Below are 21,730 nucleotides of genomic sequence, written 5' to 3' on the forward strand. Positions count from 1 at the left end.
TCATGCAGATGAACCAGAACATGATGGGGGGCTATGCTTCCCCTACCACTGTCACCACTGATCTCATACAGCAGGTGTTCCTCTTCTNTACTTAAAAGACATATACATTGACACATACAAAGCAAAAGGAGAGAGAGAGAGAGAGAGAGAGAGAAGAAAAAAAAAGCAGAGAGAGAGAGAGAGAGAGAGAGAGAGAGAGATTGGTGGTGTTGGTGAGGAGGAGAAAAAGAGAATGCAGCAGCATCTCATGCAGATGAACCAGAACATGATGGGGGGCTATGCTTCCCCTACCACTGTCACCACTGATCTCATCCAGCAGGTGTTCCTCTTCTCTCTTTATCCTTTTTTTTTTTTTACTTAAAACTCTCCTTTCTTATTGAAACTTAACATGTTTGCTACATCTTCCTACATTCCCAACTTAGTCTAAAATCTATGGTCATCTGCAGTTCTTCTAATGATAAATAAAATTAATGGGAGAGAAGCTCTTTGATGCTGTTTTCACATTTTAGAGTGTGAGTGTGCTTCCTTTCTATTTGTATGCTCCTCTTCTTCTTCTTCTTCTTCTTCTTTTTTTTTTGGCCCCCATTGCTGACCACATATAAGTTCAAATGAGTTCTTTTCACCTAACTATATTTAATACTGTTAAGAATATTTCTTAACCTGTTCTTTTTCTTTTTTTTTTTAATTCCATTATCATATCAATGGCCACAAAAGTGTGCTTTGGGTCTTCTTTTCTAGTGAGTTAATCTTTGGTGTCTTATATGTGGTCAGTGGGTTTTATACTCATATCCATCTTAATCCTGTCTCCATGTGTTCTCAGATTTTTTTTTTTTTTTTTTTTTTTGAATGCACTCTATGGAATTTGAAAGTATTTATCTTTCCTATGTAATATGTATGAGCCAATTCTTTTAGATTTATGTGACTTTATATCTTTGTCACTCTATATAAACTACCTCTTATATATTTATTAAAAATTAGGAAATGTTAGAGGTAGTGTGTTTAAGGGGATCTGACTATTCCTGAACCATTTCCTATCGACAATTTTATTTTGTTTTCTAACAAAATCACAAATTTGGAACTATTTTCCAACCTTTGATTGCTCACAGAAAAGTCTGCTGAATGTACAGAGTAGTGTCAGTTATCAAATTCCTGGTACTTTGACAATCACCTTGCAATTTACATTGAACAATTCTGATATTGCCGTCTTTTAGAAACTAAGCCATAGATTTTGCACTTTTGGGAACGATTTCGACCCTTCAAGCTTATCGACAAAACTATTTCTTCCAAATCGTAATCACTTTATGTAGCAAGACTACTAATTTATGATCATGTACAATCGAAATCACTCCAATTGAAGCATAAATAGTACAAGCTATCTGCCTATGCAGTGTATGATTTCATGATTGTTATATTGTTCAATTAGAGTTATGCATACCTGTTTATGTCCTGGGTTGCGTTTTAGTCCTCGAAGTTCTCAATCCTTGTTTATGATTCATTGACTCTCTCTTTAAGTTTTGCTATAGCATGCTTCTTGTTTCATTTTCTACAGTACTTAGATCAGAACAAACAGTTGATTCTCGCCATTCTTGATAACCAGAACACTGGGAAAGTGGAGGAGTGTGCTCGGTGAGTCATATCTCTCATATTAGTCGATTTGACCCAAAAAATAGCAACGGTGAAATTGATTGATAAGTTTTTGTACTGCTTTTTCAATTGCATTTGAATGCTCCATGGTCTTTTATATGTGGTTATCTTCATGCACGTAATATATTCTTAAATACCCCGGACATTTGATTACTTATGTTTATAAGTTACCACTAAGATATCTCAAGCAAGCAAACCATCATGGTATTGTTAAAGAAGAAACTTTTACATCTCCAGGGTTTTCTAAAGGTAAAGTAGTACTGCATATAAAACACTAGATTCTGTCAATTGGCCATTTCTTTATTTCTAAGAAAATGGAGAAAGTTTTTAGTTGCAGAACTAATTAAATCAGGGATTCCGACATTGTGGCCTTTGTTCATAAAAAAACTGAACACTTCCGCTAATGTTAATCACTCGATTTATTCTTTTGGTGACTCTATACATTGGACGAGTGCTAATTTTATTGAATAAATGCAAGCAACATAATTGTATTCTATCAATATATGATTCCCTTTATTTCTGCATATTTAAATGCTGGAAAAATCTATTAATATTTTAATCCGAGTGGTAGTAGTGGCATGTCTTGTTCCCAGATGATGTTCTTTGTAATCCGTTATAAAATCAACAAATTTTAACCAAACATTTGGCCTGCATTTGGGTGAAAACCAATTATATTTGCTTAATTGTTGCTAGATATCTTTTAGTACAACCGAACTTATTTAAAATCATTAATAGAATCTGATGTGACGAAAAGTACTCCATATTATCGAGAATGGTTTGCAACAATATCACAGAACTGCTTCTATGTGAACATTACTTGGACAGTGACAATTCACACAATTTAGTGGAATTAACATTAACAATATGCAGAATTGAAGTTGCACAAAAACAGCATAATTTTCATCAATTCTTCAAAGAAAATATTGTAACTACATAAAATTCCTTTGCAGAAATCAAGCTAAGCTTCAACATAACCTCATGTATCTCGCCGCCATTGCTGACAGTCAACCTCCTCAAGCATCAGCCATGGCTCAGGTAAAATTCCCTCAAATCATCTTAAATGTTTCTTTTTCGTTTTTTATTTAGTACCTATAAAGTGTAATAAACTCAACTCATATAATTCGGTAACTCCTCAAGCATCAGCTATTAATGAAGATTATATAATAATATGCCGACTTTGAATTACATCACTATATTATGCTAAAAATTTGATGGCTAACTTCACAGTTGCCAATCTTCTCGATTTGTCGAGCTTTTTTGAAATCATAACGATTTCTTCGCTCGAACCTTCTTCGCCATCTTCACTCTTGGAAGCAATGACTCCCTTAAGTGCAAGGCTTTTCTTTTTCTCGGGAGCCGCTTCGTTGTCATATTCTTTGAGGCGTTGTTCATGCGCCATGAGTGATCCAACAAGTTCAGGACAATGCATTATAAGTCACATGATGTAGCCAAGAAATCAATTACGATTTAAATTTATTTTTAAATTTTTACCAACTAGACCTAGGACTTTTTAATATAAAAAGGGCTAAAGCTCATATAGAGAGAGTTTTGGTTAATAAAAACTTTATTAAGATCTATATGATATTTTTAATCATATGTGTGGGCCTTATCCTAGTCCCTTATTCTTCTTTTCCTTCGTTCTTCCCTTTATTCTTCCTTTTTTAACTCTTTCTTCCACTGCTATAGTATCCTCAACTACGGCACCAGCTATAATATTTGTTACAGTATTTTACACTTTTCAGCCCATATTAGTTGCTCTCATAGCATCAAAAGCTTATTTTTATTTTCATTCTGCATTAGGTATAGATTATGTGGAATAATATTCTTGATAACCTTATGGAAAAAAGGTTTTATTTATCACTTCCTGTTAAGTAAAATGAATAACTGTTTATTTCTAAGAATTTAAGCTGATAGAGAACGATCTATTCTCTATTAATTTAAAATTTTGGAGATAAATAGTTATTTATTATTATTTAACACTTGCAGCCTGCGATTGATTTCTCAAATACTCCCTTGAAAGTTTATAATATAATGTTCTCCTAAACATTAAAAATTATATTAAGAAAATTCTTGCAGACAACATTCGGTCAAAAACAGGCTGACAAATTAGAAATGGTATTTATCCCCAATAGCGTTCATTTATTTAACTTGTTTTTTTTTATCAAACTGATAAAACGTCAACACTTTTTCTATATTCTAGTTATGGGATGAATCAAAACATCAGCAATCAATCTAGAGATTTGTATCCAGGAAGCAACTAAGCATTTTTCTAATTCTTTTAAGAGTCTCTTGATTGCACTTATTACTGTATTGTTTGGGTTGTTTTTGGTTAACACTTTTGCCACCTGTCGGCAGTCATTGTGAGGAGATATAACATTTTACTACCTTTATTCCACCAATGAACGACAAAGACAATTAACTTATATTCCATAGTCAATATTAAAATTAATTAAATTTTAAACTTTTTGAGGATATTTTTGAATGGTAATGATATTGTCCTCTATCTCTTAAACCAGACAATAATAATAGTCATTAGGTTTTTGCTTTCTCGAAAAAAATGTGCAAAACTATTATTGAAATTTTTTTTTCATAAAATATATTATTTTTTTCAAAATTTTTATTTTTTAGATAAAAAAATGTAGAAAATAAAACCACAATTTTTGTCATAAAATTTGAAAAAAAATTTCAAAAATATTTATTTTTTCTATATAATAAGCTAAAAAAATATTTCTTTCAATCAAAAAACTATTTTATATATATTTTCTAGAAAACCAAATACCTTAAAATACTTTTCTAGTGAAAAAAATCCTAAAAATTATTTTTTCAATTTAACATACTATTTTTAAATATTATGTTTATATTTTTTTATATAATTTTTGAATTTTAGACGTCGCTCTCACAATTGCCCTGGTGGGCAAAACCGTTGTTCTACCAAAAGTACCCTGTCGTAGGCTTAGCTGGGAGTAGTTATTGCGTGGGTCGGATGCATTCTACCGGTGCACAGTGCTCATCCATTCCCGCTTGCATCACGCTGACTATAGGACTCCTAGTTACGTTCTTTATCCAAATTAAAATATGGACGGTAAGGATTGAATCTAAGTCTCTACAATGTGATGGAGTGTGTGGGTGCATGGAGTTACGTTTGCACCAGCCATAGTAGGCTTTAATTTTTTGATTGTAGTGGCTAGAGGGTGGTGGCTAGAGCTAGAGGGTGGTGGCCAGAGGGCAGGCCAGAGCTGCTTAGAATGTTCTAGGCAAAATTTCATACATGCCCTTCCTGCAAAACAGATATTTTATCAATAACACACTAAAAATCAAAATTTTGTCTATTAAAATTAAATTATTTTAGTTATTTTAGCTGAAAAGTTGTGTTAAATTTAATTTTTTTTTTACTAAATTGCTTAATTTTTAGAAACTAAAAGTTAAGAGATCTTAATTAAAAACTGTAAAGTTAAAATAATTATTTTAAAATAGCTGAGGGATATTCGATACAGTTTAAGGTCCCAAGTAGTATCAAAAAATTAGGGATAAATTCGTAATTCTATTACTTAACCTGTTATTTAATCAGAGTAAACTGACATTATTTTAACATTAACATTAGTGATATTTATAATATTTTTTTATATTTTTAAGGATACGCATAATATTTTAATTTTTGTAGGAGTATTTATGAAATTTATAAATTTTAGGGGGTTACCGACGAAATTGCCCACTATTCTAACACGTTTCACCGTTATGATTGTTGCTGAGTGCCTTAAAGGAAAAGGAAAATTTGTTGCTATATAGGGATGAACAATCCCATGCTCGATGCCCATGCTTGTAGAACACCGGCAGCACAACTTCACCGACGCCGCGTACAGGAGAGATCCACCGACTCCTCCATCATGAACCCTCAGGTTCATCCCCTCTTCCTCCTTTCTCCTTCCACCTCCTCCACCACCCCCACCACCATCGCCATTACCAACACCATTGGCGCTAACCCCTCGATTTGCTTGCAGCCGGGGACTTACGTTGCGGCTGGGAGCTGGAGCACAACTTCATAGGCACAGGAGATCGAGCACAACTTCACTATCCTTGGGACCGCCGCGCACAGGAAAGATCCACTGATCTTCTACACCATGAACCCTAAGGGTGCGTTTGGTTCGAGTTATCCTGGCAGGATTACAAGCAATCCTGCCAGGATAACTGTGTTTGGTTAATTCGCTATGTAATCTAGTCGTTAATGTAGCATTACAAATCGAGCAAGATTACATCGAAAATATTAACGGGATGGGGGTCGTGTATCTTGCATTACTGAACCCGTTAATACTACATATTATGTAAAGTGACAATTTTACCCTCCAACAAACCCAAATCTAATTAACAGTATTATTTTCATCTCTCTCTCGCCTTCCTCCCTCTCTCTCGCACGCCGCTTTCTCTCGCTCTCTCTCTCTCGCTCTCTCTCTCTCTCTCTCTTTCTCTCGCACGAACACCTATGATCTTCTATTGCGTCGTCCTCCCAGGTAATCATCACGATCTCTTTCCCTCCATTTGTCATTTCTGTAAAAAATAATATTCAAACGATGACAACAAAGGCAATTTTGAAAAAAACTATACTTTTATATCAGGATTATTAAATTTTATAAACTGAACCAAACATATTAATGCTATAAATACTGTAATCTAGTAATACATTACTACATTAAACCAAACACGCTAATGCAGCATCAATAGTAATCTCACGCCGAAATCCAAGATACCTGGATATGTCGAATTACTTTGTAATATTACATAACTCGAACCAAACGGGCCCTAAGGTTCATCTCCTCCTCCTTCTCCTTCCACCACCTCCACCACCATCGCCATCACTAACACCATTGGCGCTAACCCCTCTATTTGCTTGCAGCCCGGGACGTACGTTGCAGCTGGGAGCTCGAGCATAACTTCACCGGCAGCGGAGGTCGAGCACAACTTCACTGGTACGGGGGCCGCCGCGCACAGGAAAGATCCACTGATCTTCTCCACCATGAACCCTAAGGTTCATCTCCTCTTCCTCCTCCTCCTCCTTCTCCTCCTCCTCCCACCTCCTCCACCACTATCGCCATCCCTAACACCATTGGCGCTAACCCCTCTATTTGCTTGCAGCCCGGGACTTACGTTGCAGCTGGGAGCTCGAGCATAACTTCACCGGCAGCGGAGATCGAGCACAACTTCACTGGCACGGGGGCCGCCGTGTACAGGAAAGATCCACCGATCTTCTCCACCATGAATCCTAAGGTTCATCTCCTCCTCATCCTCTTCCTCCTTCCACCTTCTCCACCACCATCACCATCACCAATACCATTGGCGCTAACTCCTCTATTTGCTTGCAGCCGGGGACTTACGTTGCGCTGGGAGTTGGAGCATAACTTCACCGGCACAGGAGATCGAGCACAATTTCACTATCATTGGGGCCGCCGCGCACAGGAAAGATCCACCGATCTTCTACACCATGAACCCTAAGGTTCATTTCCTCCTCCTCCTCCTCCTCCTCCTTCCACCTCTTCCACTACCCCCACCACCACCACCACCACCACCAACACCATTAGCACTGACCACTCTATCTGCTTGCAGTCGGGAACTTACATTGCATCTGGGAGCTCGGGAATAACTTCGCTGGCACTGTGGCTCTAGCATAACTTCACCGGCATTGCAGTGGCCGCCTCCGCTGAGATGAATGCTAAGGTACTAGTAAAATCCATGGAAGTCCTCCAAGTTGAACCCTAAGGTCAAGGAATGTGGCTCCGATTCATCTGATCAGAGTTACAATATTCCTTGATCTCCTCCTCCTCACAAACACCATTAGATTAACCTACTAATTATCATTTTTCTCTGTCTACATGCAGCTGGGAGCTAACGGCGACCCCAACTTCATTGGCATGGCAGCCGCCTCCATCAAGATGAACACTAAGGTGGTACTGGAGAAATCCAACGAACATCTCTTATCGGTAATTTTCATCCTAATCTTATTAGAAATTAATCTGCAAAATTGGCACACGTATGATAGATCGATCATATTCTTGCATAAACTATCCAACACTACAACAAAACTAAGTTTTAGTGGTAGGGTTGGCAAATGAGCGAACCGGCTCATGTTCGACTCGCGTTCGGCTCGATATTTGGCTCGCTCGAGCTTGACTTGAAATTAAATGAGCCGAGTTTGAACAAAAAAAAAAAGCTCGAAATTCATTTCAACCCGAGCTTGAGTATTACTCAGCTTGCTCGAATTAGGCTCGAAAAGCTCGAATATATATATATATATATATAGAGAGAGAGAGAGAGAGAGAGAGAGAGAGAGAGAGCGAGGCTGGTATACTATCGGTAGCACGGAGGGCCTTTGTGCTACCAAGTTGTTTTCAATGATGCGTCTTCCAAATCGACGATCAGCTCTGATAGGCTTGATCTACACTATTAAAAGTATTTAGAAACTGAATTTCATAATTTTTCGACATCATTTGGCTAGTGATCAAAAGGTCTCAAAATTGATAATTTTAATGGTAGATTTGATGCGTTTGTGAATTTAACGGTATAAAACAATCCAAATTTGATGAAATTTTCTATAGAAAATTCTTTTCACTATTTAGAGTAAGATCAGTATATCTGATCTTAAATTCAAGTCTTTTATCATCATTTTTTATGTGATTTTTATTTTTAGGCATTTATTTTTAGACTACTCGTTTGATAGGTAAATAATGCCGAAAAATTATGAAATTTAGTTTCCAAATACTTTCAATAGTGTAGATCAAGTCTAACGGAGCCAATCGTCGATTTGGAAGTCGCATCATTGAAAACAACTTGGTAGCACGGAGGCCTCCGTGCTACCGTTAGTATACGAGTTATATATATATATATATATATCCATTTACAGTATTTGTCAACAAAAAATATATATCCATTTACAGTATCTGTCAACAAAAAATGATGCCAAAAAAATATGCATAGACATATATAAAATAGAAAATTATCATCTATTTTAAACATATATAAAATAGACATTTTACATCTATTTTAGACATATCTATTTTAGATGCATCTATTTTAGACATATCTATTTTAGATACATCTATTTTAGACATATCTATTTTAGATACATCTATTTTAGACATATATATTTACACATATCTAAATACACATGAATGTGAAATTTACATACATGTGATGTTTCGCCGATTGAGAACAGTCAGGTGAGGGAGACCGAATGGTCCCCCACCGGGGTAGGCTTCGCCGATTGAGAATATCTAGGCATCGCCGATTGAGAACAAATAGGGTACCTTTAGAACTACAGCAAAACAGTTGGTCGGTCGGAGTATGTGTTTGGTACGGGTGTTCCACCTGCTGTTGTTGTCTTTGTGAAAGGGTACAATGGTTTATGTTAAGCTTTAAACTAACCCTTAAGCTTTAAATATTCTCAAGAGTTAAATATTATCAAGAGTTAAACAAATTATAAGTAGGGGATATAAGAATCCTTTTTGTAAGTAATAAACCTTAAATCTAATCACCACATAGAATATAGATATAATTCATAGTAAGATAGAACTTCATAGTAAGATCCTCAATTTGGATTTGTAAATTTGTTTACTCATAATAATTTCAGTTAACAGTTTCAATTTCTGTAAATTTACAAATCCAAATTGAGGATCTTAGTATGAAGTTCTATCTTACTATGAATTATATCTATATTCTATGTGGTGATTAGATATAAGGTTTATTACTTACAAAAAGGATTCTTATATTCCCTACTTATAATTTATTTAACTCTTGAGAATATTTAAAGCTTAAGGGTTAGTTTAAAGTTTAACATAAACCATTGCACCCTTTCACAAAGACAACAGCAGCAGGTGGAACACCCGTACCAAACACATACTCTGACCGACCAACTGTTTTGCTGTAGTTCTAAAGGCAACCTATTTGTTTTCAATCGGCGATGCCTAGATATTCTCAATCGGCGAAGCCTACCCCGGTGGGGGACCATTCGGTCTCCCTCACCTGACTGTTCTCAATCGGCGAAGCCTCACAATATAGAACTAGGCTGGAATACTATTAATAGCACCAATGACTTGGTGCTATTAAGTTTTCCGCCCTTAGATTAAAAGGTGTGCGGTTAGGATGATGTGGGTCCCTTAGGGTTGAGTGGGTGGTTGGTTGAATAGTATGATCGAACGGTTGAAAATGATAAAAGAGTAAATCTAACGGCAGAAAACTTGATAGCACCAAATGTTTCGTGCTATTGATAGCATCCCAGCCGGACTCATTAAAAAATATATAAATATAATATATTTTAATTATATATAGGCTGAGTGAGTAACCTGAGTTATAGTTAAAATTGGGCAATGTTGTTGGTCTATAAAAACAAACCCAATAGACAAACAAAAGGGGAAAATTTTACTAAATTTATACTCTCTCCCTTTCTTTATTTCTTTCACAAAGTTCTAAATTTTCAATCTCTTTCTCTCTCTTTCTCTCTCTCTCTCTCTCTCTCTTTTTCTCTGTCTCTTACCCTAAGTTACCAAGCCTGAAACCCTCTAAGTTACCAAGCAGCAGCACGCGCCTGTCGTTGCCTACCTTGCCATTAATTGTTTGCTTGAGAAAATATACTGAATATTTTTAAAGTAAAAAATTATTGTTTATATAAAATTTTAATTTTAGTTATATATGATTGGATAGTTTAATCCAATATTTACGTATATAATTTATTTATTTTTTGGCCGCATAAATGAAAAGGAATAATATGAAAATTGAAGTCAGAAGAGAAGACATGTGAGGCTGAAAAAAATTAGATATTCAACTCATAAGCTATTTTTCTTCATATTATAATACCTTATTTTATATAATTATTTTGTACTTTGAACTATTAGATATTTTTTTGTATCAAATTGTAGATAATGTTCTATACAAATTAAACTATTGATCGTACAATGTTGAGAATTAAGCGGCTAGTTTAGGGCTTGAGCTCGCTCGACTCGAAATTAGGCTCGCTCGAGCTTGGCTCAAAATAATTTCAAACCAAGCTTGAGCTTAAATTTAGGCTCGAAATTAATTTCAAGCCGAATTTGAGCCGAGGTAAGCTCGCTTGAGTTCGGCTCGTTTCCACCCTTATTTAGTGGTGATTATTTTTTAAAATCCCGACAATTATAACTGTCGCTAAATAGTTTAGTGACAATTATAGTAATTGCCACTAATAGTGTGGTCAGTAAAAGTTATTATGACATTTGTTTGACAACAAATGCCACTAAATCCTACCCAATAACAACAATTATAAATGACATCATAATTAATTATAATTGCTACTCAAAGTATACTAAATAATTACTAAATAAGACTTACAGCGGCAATTGCAATATATATTAAAACACTTGATCGACAATTAAATATTTCAATAAATTGAAATTAGAAAACATTCATTACCAAAACGTAATCTTAATTTGCGACAAATCACAGTTTCAATATTAAAAATATATTTCATACATGAGTTTCAACTACAAAATGCTTATTTGAATTTTCAGTGAAACAATAACAAATTCTAAATGTCGTTAAACATTTATTATCTCAAAAAAATCCCAAATTCTAAGAGCTCAAGCTATTATTATTTTACTTCGAAAGCTGCAGGTTTGACGTAGCTTTGGCTGTAGATCTAACATAGCAAAGCGACATCCTGCAAAAAGTAAACCGCTTTCAGTAAGCTGGCAATACAGAGGATGAGCTGAGGCATTGATACTATTTTTGTAACAAATATATAGTGAATAGGAACTATATAGCTAAGTAAACAAAATAGACAACTTCAACACACATGTCAAAAGAGAACAATAAAGTGAATATACAAATGTGTCATGTTAAGTGCAATCCCCTGAATCTCAGGATGTTCCTCAAACCAATCATATACTTTATTGAGATAGGTAACCCAAAAGAACTCCCCCTCTGAGAACCGTATATGAGAATTTCATCTCGTACGGCTAAAGTGGAAACACACAAATACTGATTTCAACGAATATATAATAGAAAGTTCAAAACTTCACTAGCCGCTTGATTCGATTTGCCTCGAAGATACGAAGTAACAAAAATCCGAAAAATAGTATAACTGCATACCTTCCTGGGCATCGAATATGAAATAGGGGCTTAGATGGTAAGCCGCTATTACAATCTTGGGCAGATCCCTGGCCTATACATTGTAAGCAATCTGTTTACTTCAAACACAGAAATGTGGGGAAAAAAGAGACAAATTCAAATATCTTCTTCTTTAGTAAGATCATTGTAAAAGTTTTGTTAATTGAATCGAATTAAACTGTCTAGAAAATTAAATCGGAATAAGGTATGGACATAGTTAAAATGACATGAATATTTGGCATGATGTGTTGAAGGAAACTTACAACCTTTGTGTGAACAATTCTAGGGGAAACACAAAGTACATTAATACCGGCTTCAGCATGAATTCTCTTATAAAGGATGCTGCTGAACTTTACCTGATATCATCATCGTCACCAAATTAGAGTCGAGAATGTAAAGGAAGATTATAATGCTTGCTCTATTATTTTTTTTTTCCCCCGAAGATAAAAGAAAATAAGGACTCTAAGAAAATAAATGAACATAAGAACTTAGATAAAGAAAACTGTAAGAAGAATAATCAGAAATCGTGGATCCAAGTGAAGAGGATATGCGTAAGAAAATAGTAACGTTTCAAAGAAAAATTCAACAGCCACCAACTGGTGAGACCTCAACACCTGTGCCAATTTGCTATTTGAATATCCCCATAAACTTGTGTATTTCTTTTTCCCAGATGTCATGTTCATGTCTTCCGTGTCAACAAAACCTACATAATGCATCTAAAGAGAAAGGCCAGTCAACAAAGGGAACCAAAAATCATTTGAGAGTAAAGATATAGGCATAGTATATATACAATTAATAAAAGCTGGCTTGCATATAAATCATATTAACTCCATAATGATTCAAAAAATAAAATAAAATAAACAGTAGTGGTGAACTGAAATGCAAATTTCAAATAAACGAAATAGCATAGCCAATGAAGAACTTACAATGGAGTTAACATTTATAATTCTACTGGGAGAGCCTCGAAGAAGGGAAGGCAAAAGCAACATTGATAGTAACGCTGGGGCCAGATGGTTCACTTGTAAGTGTTTTTTGTAGCCATCCTTTGAAAACCGTTGTTGCTCTATATGAAAGTAAGATGAGATTTAGTTGCACTGAGAAATATTACAAACAAGAGAGATGCATTGTGTTATCAGATGGTAAGGCAAGATAATTGAAACTTAATAAGCGACATACAGATTCTATACTTAGTAGAGTAAACTGAATAAAGTTCTTTCAACAAATGCTGGCCTAGAACTACATAGAACATGACTAAGTAACCCAAACAAAGGCAGGTAATCTTAATATTTTAGTTTGTTGTGACATACATTGCAACAGAATAAAAGTATAAGTCACTAATTGTGCATAAAGACCAATGCTAATTTGATTATTTAATGTTTCGAGTAACAATTTAGAGGGGAAAAAAAGGTGAAAAACAGAATTGGACACAAGAAGTACTAATAGTTTTCCCAACACAAAGAGAGGCTGATTTCTCAACAGTAAAATGATAGTTAGTATTCGTGCAAAACTTTTGAAATACCCCTGCAAAGTTAGTATTCATGTCCATACCTTGAAAAGCCTTGTTTATTTGCATATGTACCGAAGAGGGATACCTCACGTTGCAAATAAGCAAGGTTTTTTAGGTATAAACACACAAATAGTGACTCTGCAAAAATATTTGCGTACTTGTGCATATTTGCAGGCAAAAGATCCTATTTCTTTTCTTAAACATCCAAATGGTTTCGTTGCATTTTCAAGTGGCTTCATGCATGGGTTATGTGGTAGGCTCTGTTCAACTGATAATTTATGTATTATTTGAGCTTGCACATATAATCGAGTGTAAGACTGCATAATCCTTTCATCTACGCAACAAATGACAAGTCATTCGATCAGCTAAACATAAAATTGAATTACAGAAATGTAGATGAAAACCTATCCTTAGAATAATGTTATTCTTGTTAGTTTAAGAAAACTTACAATAAAAGAGCACAGGCAGCCTCTTTACACTTAGAAACTCGAGTGTTATAACCCCGTTTCTTGGGTAGATTGTGCTGAAGCCCTGAAAATGCCAACAAAATTTTGAACACTAGTTGTCCTCCCTCAGGTTGCCGATTTTTATTCAACTTTGAGAAGTAAACATAGGAGGGTGTTATAGTCAATTCACACAAAACAAAAATATGAATCATATGTTAATCTAATCAATTAGCAACAATAGAAACAGAAAATTAACTAACGGGGGGGAAGAAAAAAAAATACTTATGACCGAAAAGAGAAATGAAATATAGTCTAAAGAAATGAGTAGAGAATGAAACATTAGAGCATGTATTTTGAGCACTTAAATTATTACCTTGCAATCCATAAAAGTAAGATAACCAGACCGTGAAAGCAAAATAGCTGATGGATCCAGAATACCATTTCTAAGGCCCAAGTACTTATTTTCGATCATCCTGAAATAATCAAAGTTGGCAAGGCCGAACATCTTTGGGGCCCTGATCAACAAATTACAATACAAGAAACACTACAAAGCCTTTTACTTATAGTTGATGAGCACTAGCAAATTAAAGATAGCTTACTAGCACCCAAGACGAAGCAAAATGCGCCAAATCCAAGAATACCCAACAAATGAGTCACCTGAAAATTTGAATCACATCATCGAAAAGAAACTCAGTTTAGTGCAAAATCAAATAATTTGACAACCAAATTCATTTGTTGACGGAGAAATTGTTTTAAAACTCAAAATTAAGAAATTGATATGTAACCATATATCCAAAATGCCCATAGCCATGTCATTAATAGTACTCAAAAGATATGACTCAAAAATTGTCTTAGCACCTCTCCGAAGGATACAAGACATGTGGTAAATGCTAATTTTCACAAATAATGCCATGAATTTAAAACTAGCTTTGATAACATATTACCAAATAATCGATTGAATAGAAAGCGACCAGTAATCTTAGTACTGGATATCTAGGATGGCAAACTGAAGTAGCAACTGTATAATAAGATTCAATGAAGTAACTATTATATGAGTAGAATTAGCTCAGATTTAACATGATTCATATTTGTATGGTGGAAGCAACAGACCTACAAACCAGATGCAACTACTACTCTAATAAAACATGAAGATGTCAATATAGAGTCATGACAATAGCAATCAAGTAAGATCTATGTCGTAATAAAATATGAAGATGTCAATAGGGGAAATTCTAACTAAAGTAGGTAGTGATGAGAATTACTTACGAGACGTGTTTGTATCTGCCACTAGAAACATCATTAACTTTGAGTAAGAAGCAACTAGTTTGTGTGAATAGCAAACAAATGCATATATATCTTTCAGTAGAGATATATATAGCAAACAAATGCATATATGTGTGAATAGCCCAGCTTCAAGTAGAACTAACGATTTCAAGCCATAAAGATGAAGTTGCTCAGGCTGAAGTTCATTTAAGGAATCAAAAGACTCAAGTGGGTTCATTATATTAAGCAAAGTGGAGGGAAAAGGTTCTCAAGTTTGAAAATAGAAGTTGAAAATTGAAAAATCTTTACCAAAGAATCCATGATTTAGATGAGTCTCAAATAAGTTTTGGTTCATGTATCAGAATGCAGAAATAAGCAAGATAAATCAGTTACTAAGTTCCAGTTGTTGACTGTTGACTTGTACTTACCAAGTCCATTTGCATCTGAACCCTTCATGATCCTCAGCCTCCAGCAAGAGTCCATGAACATCCTGAAATTCAAACAATTGAGAAAGAAAATCAGTAATCGAGCATCACTGAAATGCATACTCAAATGCAAACACAATCTGATATTACAAAATGCATATGATGAAAGAACGGACAAATTTACACCAACAAATAACTAGAATGTGTACAATGTCAATCATAATTGTATAACTTTCAAATAATAAATTCCACAATGCAACATCTCATTCAAATAAAAACAGCCAACTCTGTTCACAAATTGACTATATTCTAGATCATTTTGAATGGAGACCCATTTTTGGCCGAATTAATTCGAGAACGCAATAGTAACTGCAAAATGAAACAAAAAAAAGACTAAATTAAATTCAAGAGCATAGAAATATTAGCACAACTCTACGTCCAATTGTTTCAATATAAGTTATCCATACCAAGGATTTAAGTGCCGTAGCACGGGGTTGTGCCGGAAACTTGCCGGCACGGTACGACACAGTGCGTGCCGAGCTGTGCCGATGTGTGCCAGTCAAAACAATTCTTGTGTGTCGACATATGATAGCATGAAATATTTATTTTCTTCAGCAACAAAAAATTCTAACTATTTATTATGCCTTTTTATCACATCTTTTGAACTTTATTGAGGAAATTACTTACTAATTTAAAGAATAGAGGGTTTTGAGATGTATCATCGGTACGGGGCCTGTATCGTGCCAGTATCTTGTTGGCACGGTACGACACGGTCGATACGGCTCGTGCCGACGGGCACTTAAAACCTTGATCCATAGTTTCATACTATATAAATAAGAAATTTTACTAAATTTAGTGACAATTAAGCCAAATTTAGATGATTCGATTCAAATAAGTAAAATAACTCAAGTCACAATACTAAAAATTAAAAATGTGCCAAAAAGCTAAGGAGCACATTACGAAATTGGCTACAGTTGAGGGAGTCTCTTACAACTGCCTTATTCCCTAATAGGAGGACACTTTAGCAAGGCTTCTATAATTAATGCTCTCTCTCCCTGCATGGGTCCTCCTAAGCCACATGAAAACATATACAATGACAATTTCTGCTTTAGCCTCACAAAACATTAGTAGCTTCTTCAATATCAATTTCCCCTTTTCTTTCCTTGTTGTTCTTTCACTTCATTCCTCCACCAATTTCCCTCACTAGCTACTACTATTTATTACACGCCTAGGCTATAGAAAAACTAATGCATCGTATTATCATAGAAAAGTGCCAAAGAAAGGGCAAAGTGATGAATCACATAAACATTGAGAGTTAAATATGGATAATATCAGGGGACTTTCTAGATCTTAGAACCATTCATCTAGGCTCTGATATTATATTTAGAGTTTGAAAAATGTATAGAAATAAAAATCGAAACGTAAGGCTATTTCCCTTAAAATTATAATTTGAAAATAAGGAGAAAAGCACTACTACTGATTTTAATGATCCAAACTCAATGCAACCTGATTGATTTCGTTCATATCAAGAAAAAATATGCAAAATTCAAGTTAATTCGTTTCCCATCAAAAATCAACATTAATCAACAAATTTCCATTCAGTTTACGCAATTTTCCATTCCAATACCTCCTAAGTCATGAGATAAATTAACACCGGAAAAATAATGAAAAGGTAATTAAGTGAGCGATTTCTACATTTACCCACAAAATAACTAGAGATTGTAGACGTTGTCGGCAGCGGTGAAGTGGATGATGCCGGCGATTTGGTGGTGCTCGAGGAAGCTCGAGCTCGGAGAGGAGGGGTGGAGGGTGGGGCGTTCGTGTGAGGTCGACGCAGGGGAGAGGCACGGTTGTGACGCCCCAACTTTCCAGGGGTCACCCATCTTAGGATTACTCCCGTCCTAGCACGCTTAATTCTCTTAACCTCTTGGGCCTAGCCACCACCCAAAATACTTAAGTCGGATTAAGAGTTCTTGTTCTATTATATCTTATATATAGGACTATCTGGGGTCTCACAGCGGTGGAGTGGGATCAATCGGGTTGGTTTGGGTTAGGGTTAGGGTTCTATTAGGGCTCAAAATTAGATATATTTAACATAAAATTATTAGTTGGTAAAAACTATAGTTGAAAATAATTGTCGCTAAAATATAAATTAATAACAAATAATAATGGCCATTTGATAATTGCCGTTATTAAATTATCGTTAAATGTCTATTTTGTTATAGTGGAAGAAATAATTGCTTGCCAAACATATTCTTCAAATGACTATTCAAATCCCCGCACCTTTCCCTGCTTGTAATCGCGGCAGAAAAGGATCCTGGTTAGTGCACCTTGGCCCATTTACTACAAATAGTGTATAAGTTTTTCAACCATAGATTTCTCTCAAGGTCATAGTCCTTCAACATAGCAAACCATTTTTCCTCTATTTTCTCCACCAATCGAGCTTCATAAACACAATCCTTTAATGCTGTAGAGAATTTTGTATACTTGTTGATAATGCAACGGAGGTTGATGTTGGCATATTGAAAAATATGTCAAACACACAAACTATGTTAATTTAGTATTTGGAAGGTCCGTTGCAATTTCTTTGCACATGGCTTTACATTGATCGGAATAGGATGCTTGGTGGACAAACACTTTCGAAAGGTTTGGAAAGCCGTATAAAGGATTTTGTTGTCTTGTCACACAATAAGGCCCACTTCAAATAAAATCGTTTTCTTATGATTATTCACGTCAAGAATTGGTGCAAACAACATGTTATATTTGTTAGTTTCAAAGGCTGTGTTAAAGGATACAACATAACCAAAATGTGCAACAGTGCAAGTCAACAATCACACTTTAGTCAAAAATTTTTATGCTTATCTTCTTTCTGTTTTTTGCACTACATGATGAATTTATTTATTCTTTCAGATGGATGGAGATGGAGGGTTTGCTTTCGTCCAATGGGTACGTGATGTTTGCACCCAAAGAATGGACGACCTACATAATTTCTTCAAAAAGAAAGGCAACTTTTGACTGGAGGGATGCTAGAGTCGTGACTCCCGTCAAAGCCCAAGGTACATGCAGTAAGTTAATTTTATTTTATATATTATAAGACTTGTTATTTTTTAATACCGTTCATTTATTTTTATTCAACGGTTTAGATTTAATTTTTTTTGAAATTGTGACCTGTAATAGCAGATCACTTGGAGAGAGGTAACGGTTACCAAATACCGAAAAAAGGGTATTTTGGTCTTTTAATATATAGATAATTAGTAATTTTATTTCTACTATAAAAAATTTAAATCTCTATTTACTCTTTATTTATGTTTTCTCTCTGTATCTTTCCTCTTCATCCACAGTGGAGATGTAAAGAGATAGGATTCCTAAAATTAATGCCTCAAATTTGGGATTTCAATCAAATCTTAAATTAATGCTTAAATTAGTTGCAAAATTAATGATAAATTTGGGATATTAATCAAATCTTTCTTAAGATTTTGTCTAGTTTAATTACAAACTACCCTTAAATGAAATAACTTTTTAATCTGCTATATAATGAAATAACATTTTTAACCTTCATTAATCAACAGTTAAGATCTTTTATATTTTCTATAAAATAAAGTACCGAATCATTTATCATATTATAAACCATAAAAGTGATAGATTCTAATTTTTTTTTTGAATTATAGATTCTTGTTGGGCCTTTGCTGCTGCTGCAGTATGGGATTAAAAAAGGAGAGTTGCTGAATTTATCAGCACAGCAGTTACTAAATTGCACAAATACTAGTTTCTTACATGGCGGTAGTGAAGAAGGTGAAAACATGTTTGCAGCATTCAGCTATATGTTGGAAAATGGAGGGCTTGCTAGGTGGGAGAACTACCCATACAAAATGCGGAAGGGCCGCTACAATGGTCAACTCGCAAGGCAGCAAGCCGCGCAAATCGATTCGTTTCACATCGAAAACTATGTAATTGAGAATAGATTAAGAGCACTAATTGACAAGCAGCCTGTTGTGGCTCAAGTCTTAGCGAATCGCTCATTTGCCGACTATGATGGAGGATTTTTTGCTGGATATCCTGCTGAAACTACTAATCATGAAGTATTAATAACTGGATATGGAACGGACCCGGAACATAGAGATTATTGGATGATAAAAAATTCCTAGGGCGAAGAATGGGGAGAAGGAGGGTTCATGAGATTGAAACGAGGGGTAGGGGCTTGCGGAATTAATCATCTGATCGGTTTTNTGTATAATGAAGTCGGCACATCAAATGACATCTCTCCATCTGGCTTTGGATATCGAATAATAGTATGCAGGTTAGATCAAAACAAAACAAAACCTGTGGGATAAATATATTAGAGAGAGGTGATAGAAAGGATACAAACCTTTGTATAGTTAGATCAAAACAAAATCAAAGGTGATAGAAAGGATACAAACTTCTAATCCCCGTCATATAAACAATAACATTATTATTTAATAGAATAAGCGAAATAATTTTAAAATTAATAATATTGTTGTGGAAAAAAAATTACCTTATAATCGGAAAACCGATCAGATGATTAATTCCGTAAGCCCCTACCCCTCGTTTCAATCTCATGAACCCTCCTTCTCCCCATTCTTCGCCCTAGGAATTTTTTATCATCCAAAAATCTCTATGTTCCGGGTCCGTTCCATATCCAATTATTAATACTTCATGATTAGTAGTTTCAGTAGGATATCCAGCAAAGAATCTTCCATCATAGTCGGCAAATGAGCGATTCGCTAAGACTTGAGCCACAACAGGCTGCTTGTCAATTAGTGCTCTTAATCTATTCTCAATTACATAGTTTTCGATGTGAAACGAATCGATTTGCGCGGCTTGCTGCCTTGCGAGTTGACCATTGCAGCGGCCCTTCCGCATTTTGTATGGGTAGATCTCCCACCTAGCAAGCCCTCCATTTTTCAGCATATAGCTGAATGCTGCAAACATGTTTCCACCTTCTTCGCTATCGCCATGTAAGAAACTAGTATCTGCGCAATCTAGTAACTGCTGTGCTGATAAATTCAGCAACTCTCCTTTTTTAATCCCATGCTGCAGCAGCAGCGAAGGCCCAACAAGAATCTATAATTCAAAAAAAAAATTTAGAATCTATCACTTTTATGGTTTATAATATGAGAAATGATTCGGTACTTTATTTTATAGAAAATATAAAAGATCTTAACTGTTGATTAATGAAGGTTAAAAATGTTATTTCATTATATAACAGATTAAAAAGTTATTTCATTTAAGGGTAGTTTGTAATTAAACTAGACAAAATCTTAAGAAAGATTTGATTAATATATCAAATTTATCATTAATTTTGCAACTAATTTAAGAATTAATTTAAGATTTGATTGAAATCCCAAATTTGAGGCATTAATTTTAGGAATTCTATCTCTTTACATCTCTACTGTGGATGAAGAGGAAAGATAGAGAGAGAAAAAGGAAATAAAGAGTAAATAGAGATTTGATCTTTTTATAGTAGAAATAAAATTCCTAATTATCTATATATTGAAAGACCAAAATACCATTTTTTGGGTATTTGGTAACCGTTACCTCTCTCCAAGTGATCTGTTATTATAGGTCACAATTTCAAAAAAAATTAAATCTAAACCGTTGAATAAAAATAAATGAACGGTATTAAAAAATAACAAGTCTTATAATATATAAAATAAAATTAACTTACTGCATGTACCTTGGGCTTTGACGGGAGTCACGACTCTAGCATCCCTCTAGTCAAAAGTTGCCTTTCTTTTTGAAGAAATTATGTAGGTCGTCCATTCTTTGGGTGCAAACATCACGCACCCATTGGACGAAAGTAAACCCTCCAACTCCATCCATCTGAAAGAATAAATAAATTCATCATGTAGTGCAAAAAACAGAAAGAAGATAAGCATAAAAATTTTTGACTAAAGTGTGATCGTTGACTTGCACATTTTGGTTATGTTGTATCCTTTAACACAGCCTTTGAAACTAACAAATATAACATGTTGTTTGCACCAATTCTTGACGTGAATAATCATAAGAAAACGATTTTATTTGAAGTGGGCCTTATTGTGTGACAAGACAACAAAATCCTTTATACGGCTTTCCAAACCTTTCGAAAGTGTTTGTCCACCAAGCATCCTATTCCGATCAATGTAAAGCCATGTGCAAAGAAATTGCAACGGACCTTCCAAATACTAAATTAACATAGTTTGTGTGTTTGACATATTTTTCAATATGCCAACATCAACCTCCGTTGCATTATCAACAAGTATACAAAATTCTCTACAGCATTAAAGGATTGTGTTTATGAAGCTCGATTGGTGGAGAACATAGAG

General features: G+C 34.8%; 3 protein-coding genes across 3 annotated transcripts; 2 read left to right on the forward strand and 1 right to left on the reverse strand.

The window, feature by feature from the left end:
* LOC109718227 (GRF1-interacting factor 2-like) lies at positions 96-18,438 on the forward strand. The gene is made up of 9 exons (XM_020244343.1): positions 96-319; positions 1,550-1,626; positions 2,595-2,679; positions 6,533-6,664; positions 6,772-6,903; positions 6,999-7,129; positions 7,240-7,350; positions 7,512-7,613; positions 18,318-18,438. Exons 1-6 carry the CDS (start codon positions 233-235, stop codon positions 7,032-7,034), a joined length of 549 nt encoding a protein of 182 aa, XP_020099932.1. The 5' UTR covers positions 96-232; the 3' UTR covers positions 7,035-7,129; positions 7,240-7,350; positions 7,512-7,613; positions 18,318-18,438.
* Positions 18,322-19,552, forward strand: LOC109716499 (low-temperature-induced cysteine proteinase-like). Its single transcript, XM_020241985.1, has 2 exons — positions 18,322-18,463; positions 19,218-19,552. Exons 1-2 carry the CDS (start codon positions 18,322-18,324, stop codon positions 19,550-19,552), a joined length of 477 nt encoding a protein of 158 aa, XP_020097574.1.
* LOC109716506 (low-temperature-induced cysteine proteinase-like) lies at positions 20,013-21,244 on the reverse strand. Its single transcript, XM_020241996.1, has 2 exons — positions 21,155-21,244; positions 20,013-20,489 (listed from the first exon to the last, which is right to left on the reverse strand). The coding sequence occupies exons 1-2, from the start codon at positions 21,242-21,244 to the stop codon at positions 20,013-20,015; spliced, it is 567 nt and encodes a 188-aa protein (XP_020097585.1).

The sequence above is a fragment of the Ananas comosus genome, linkage group 1 (assembly GCF_001540865.1).
Source record: "Ananas comosus cultivar F153 linkage group 1, ASM154086v1, whole genome shotgun sequence".
NCBI lineage: Eukaryota > Viridiplantae > Streptophyta > Magnoliopsida > Poales > Bromeliaceae > Ananas > Ananas comosus.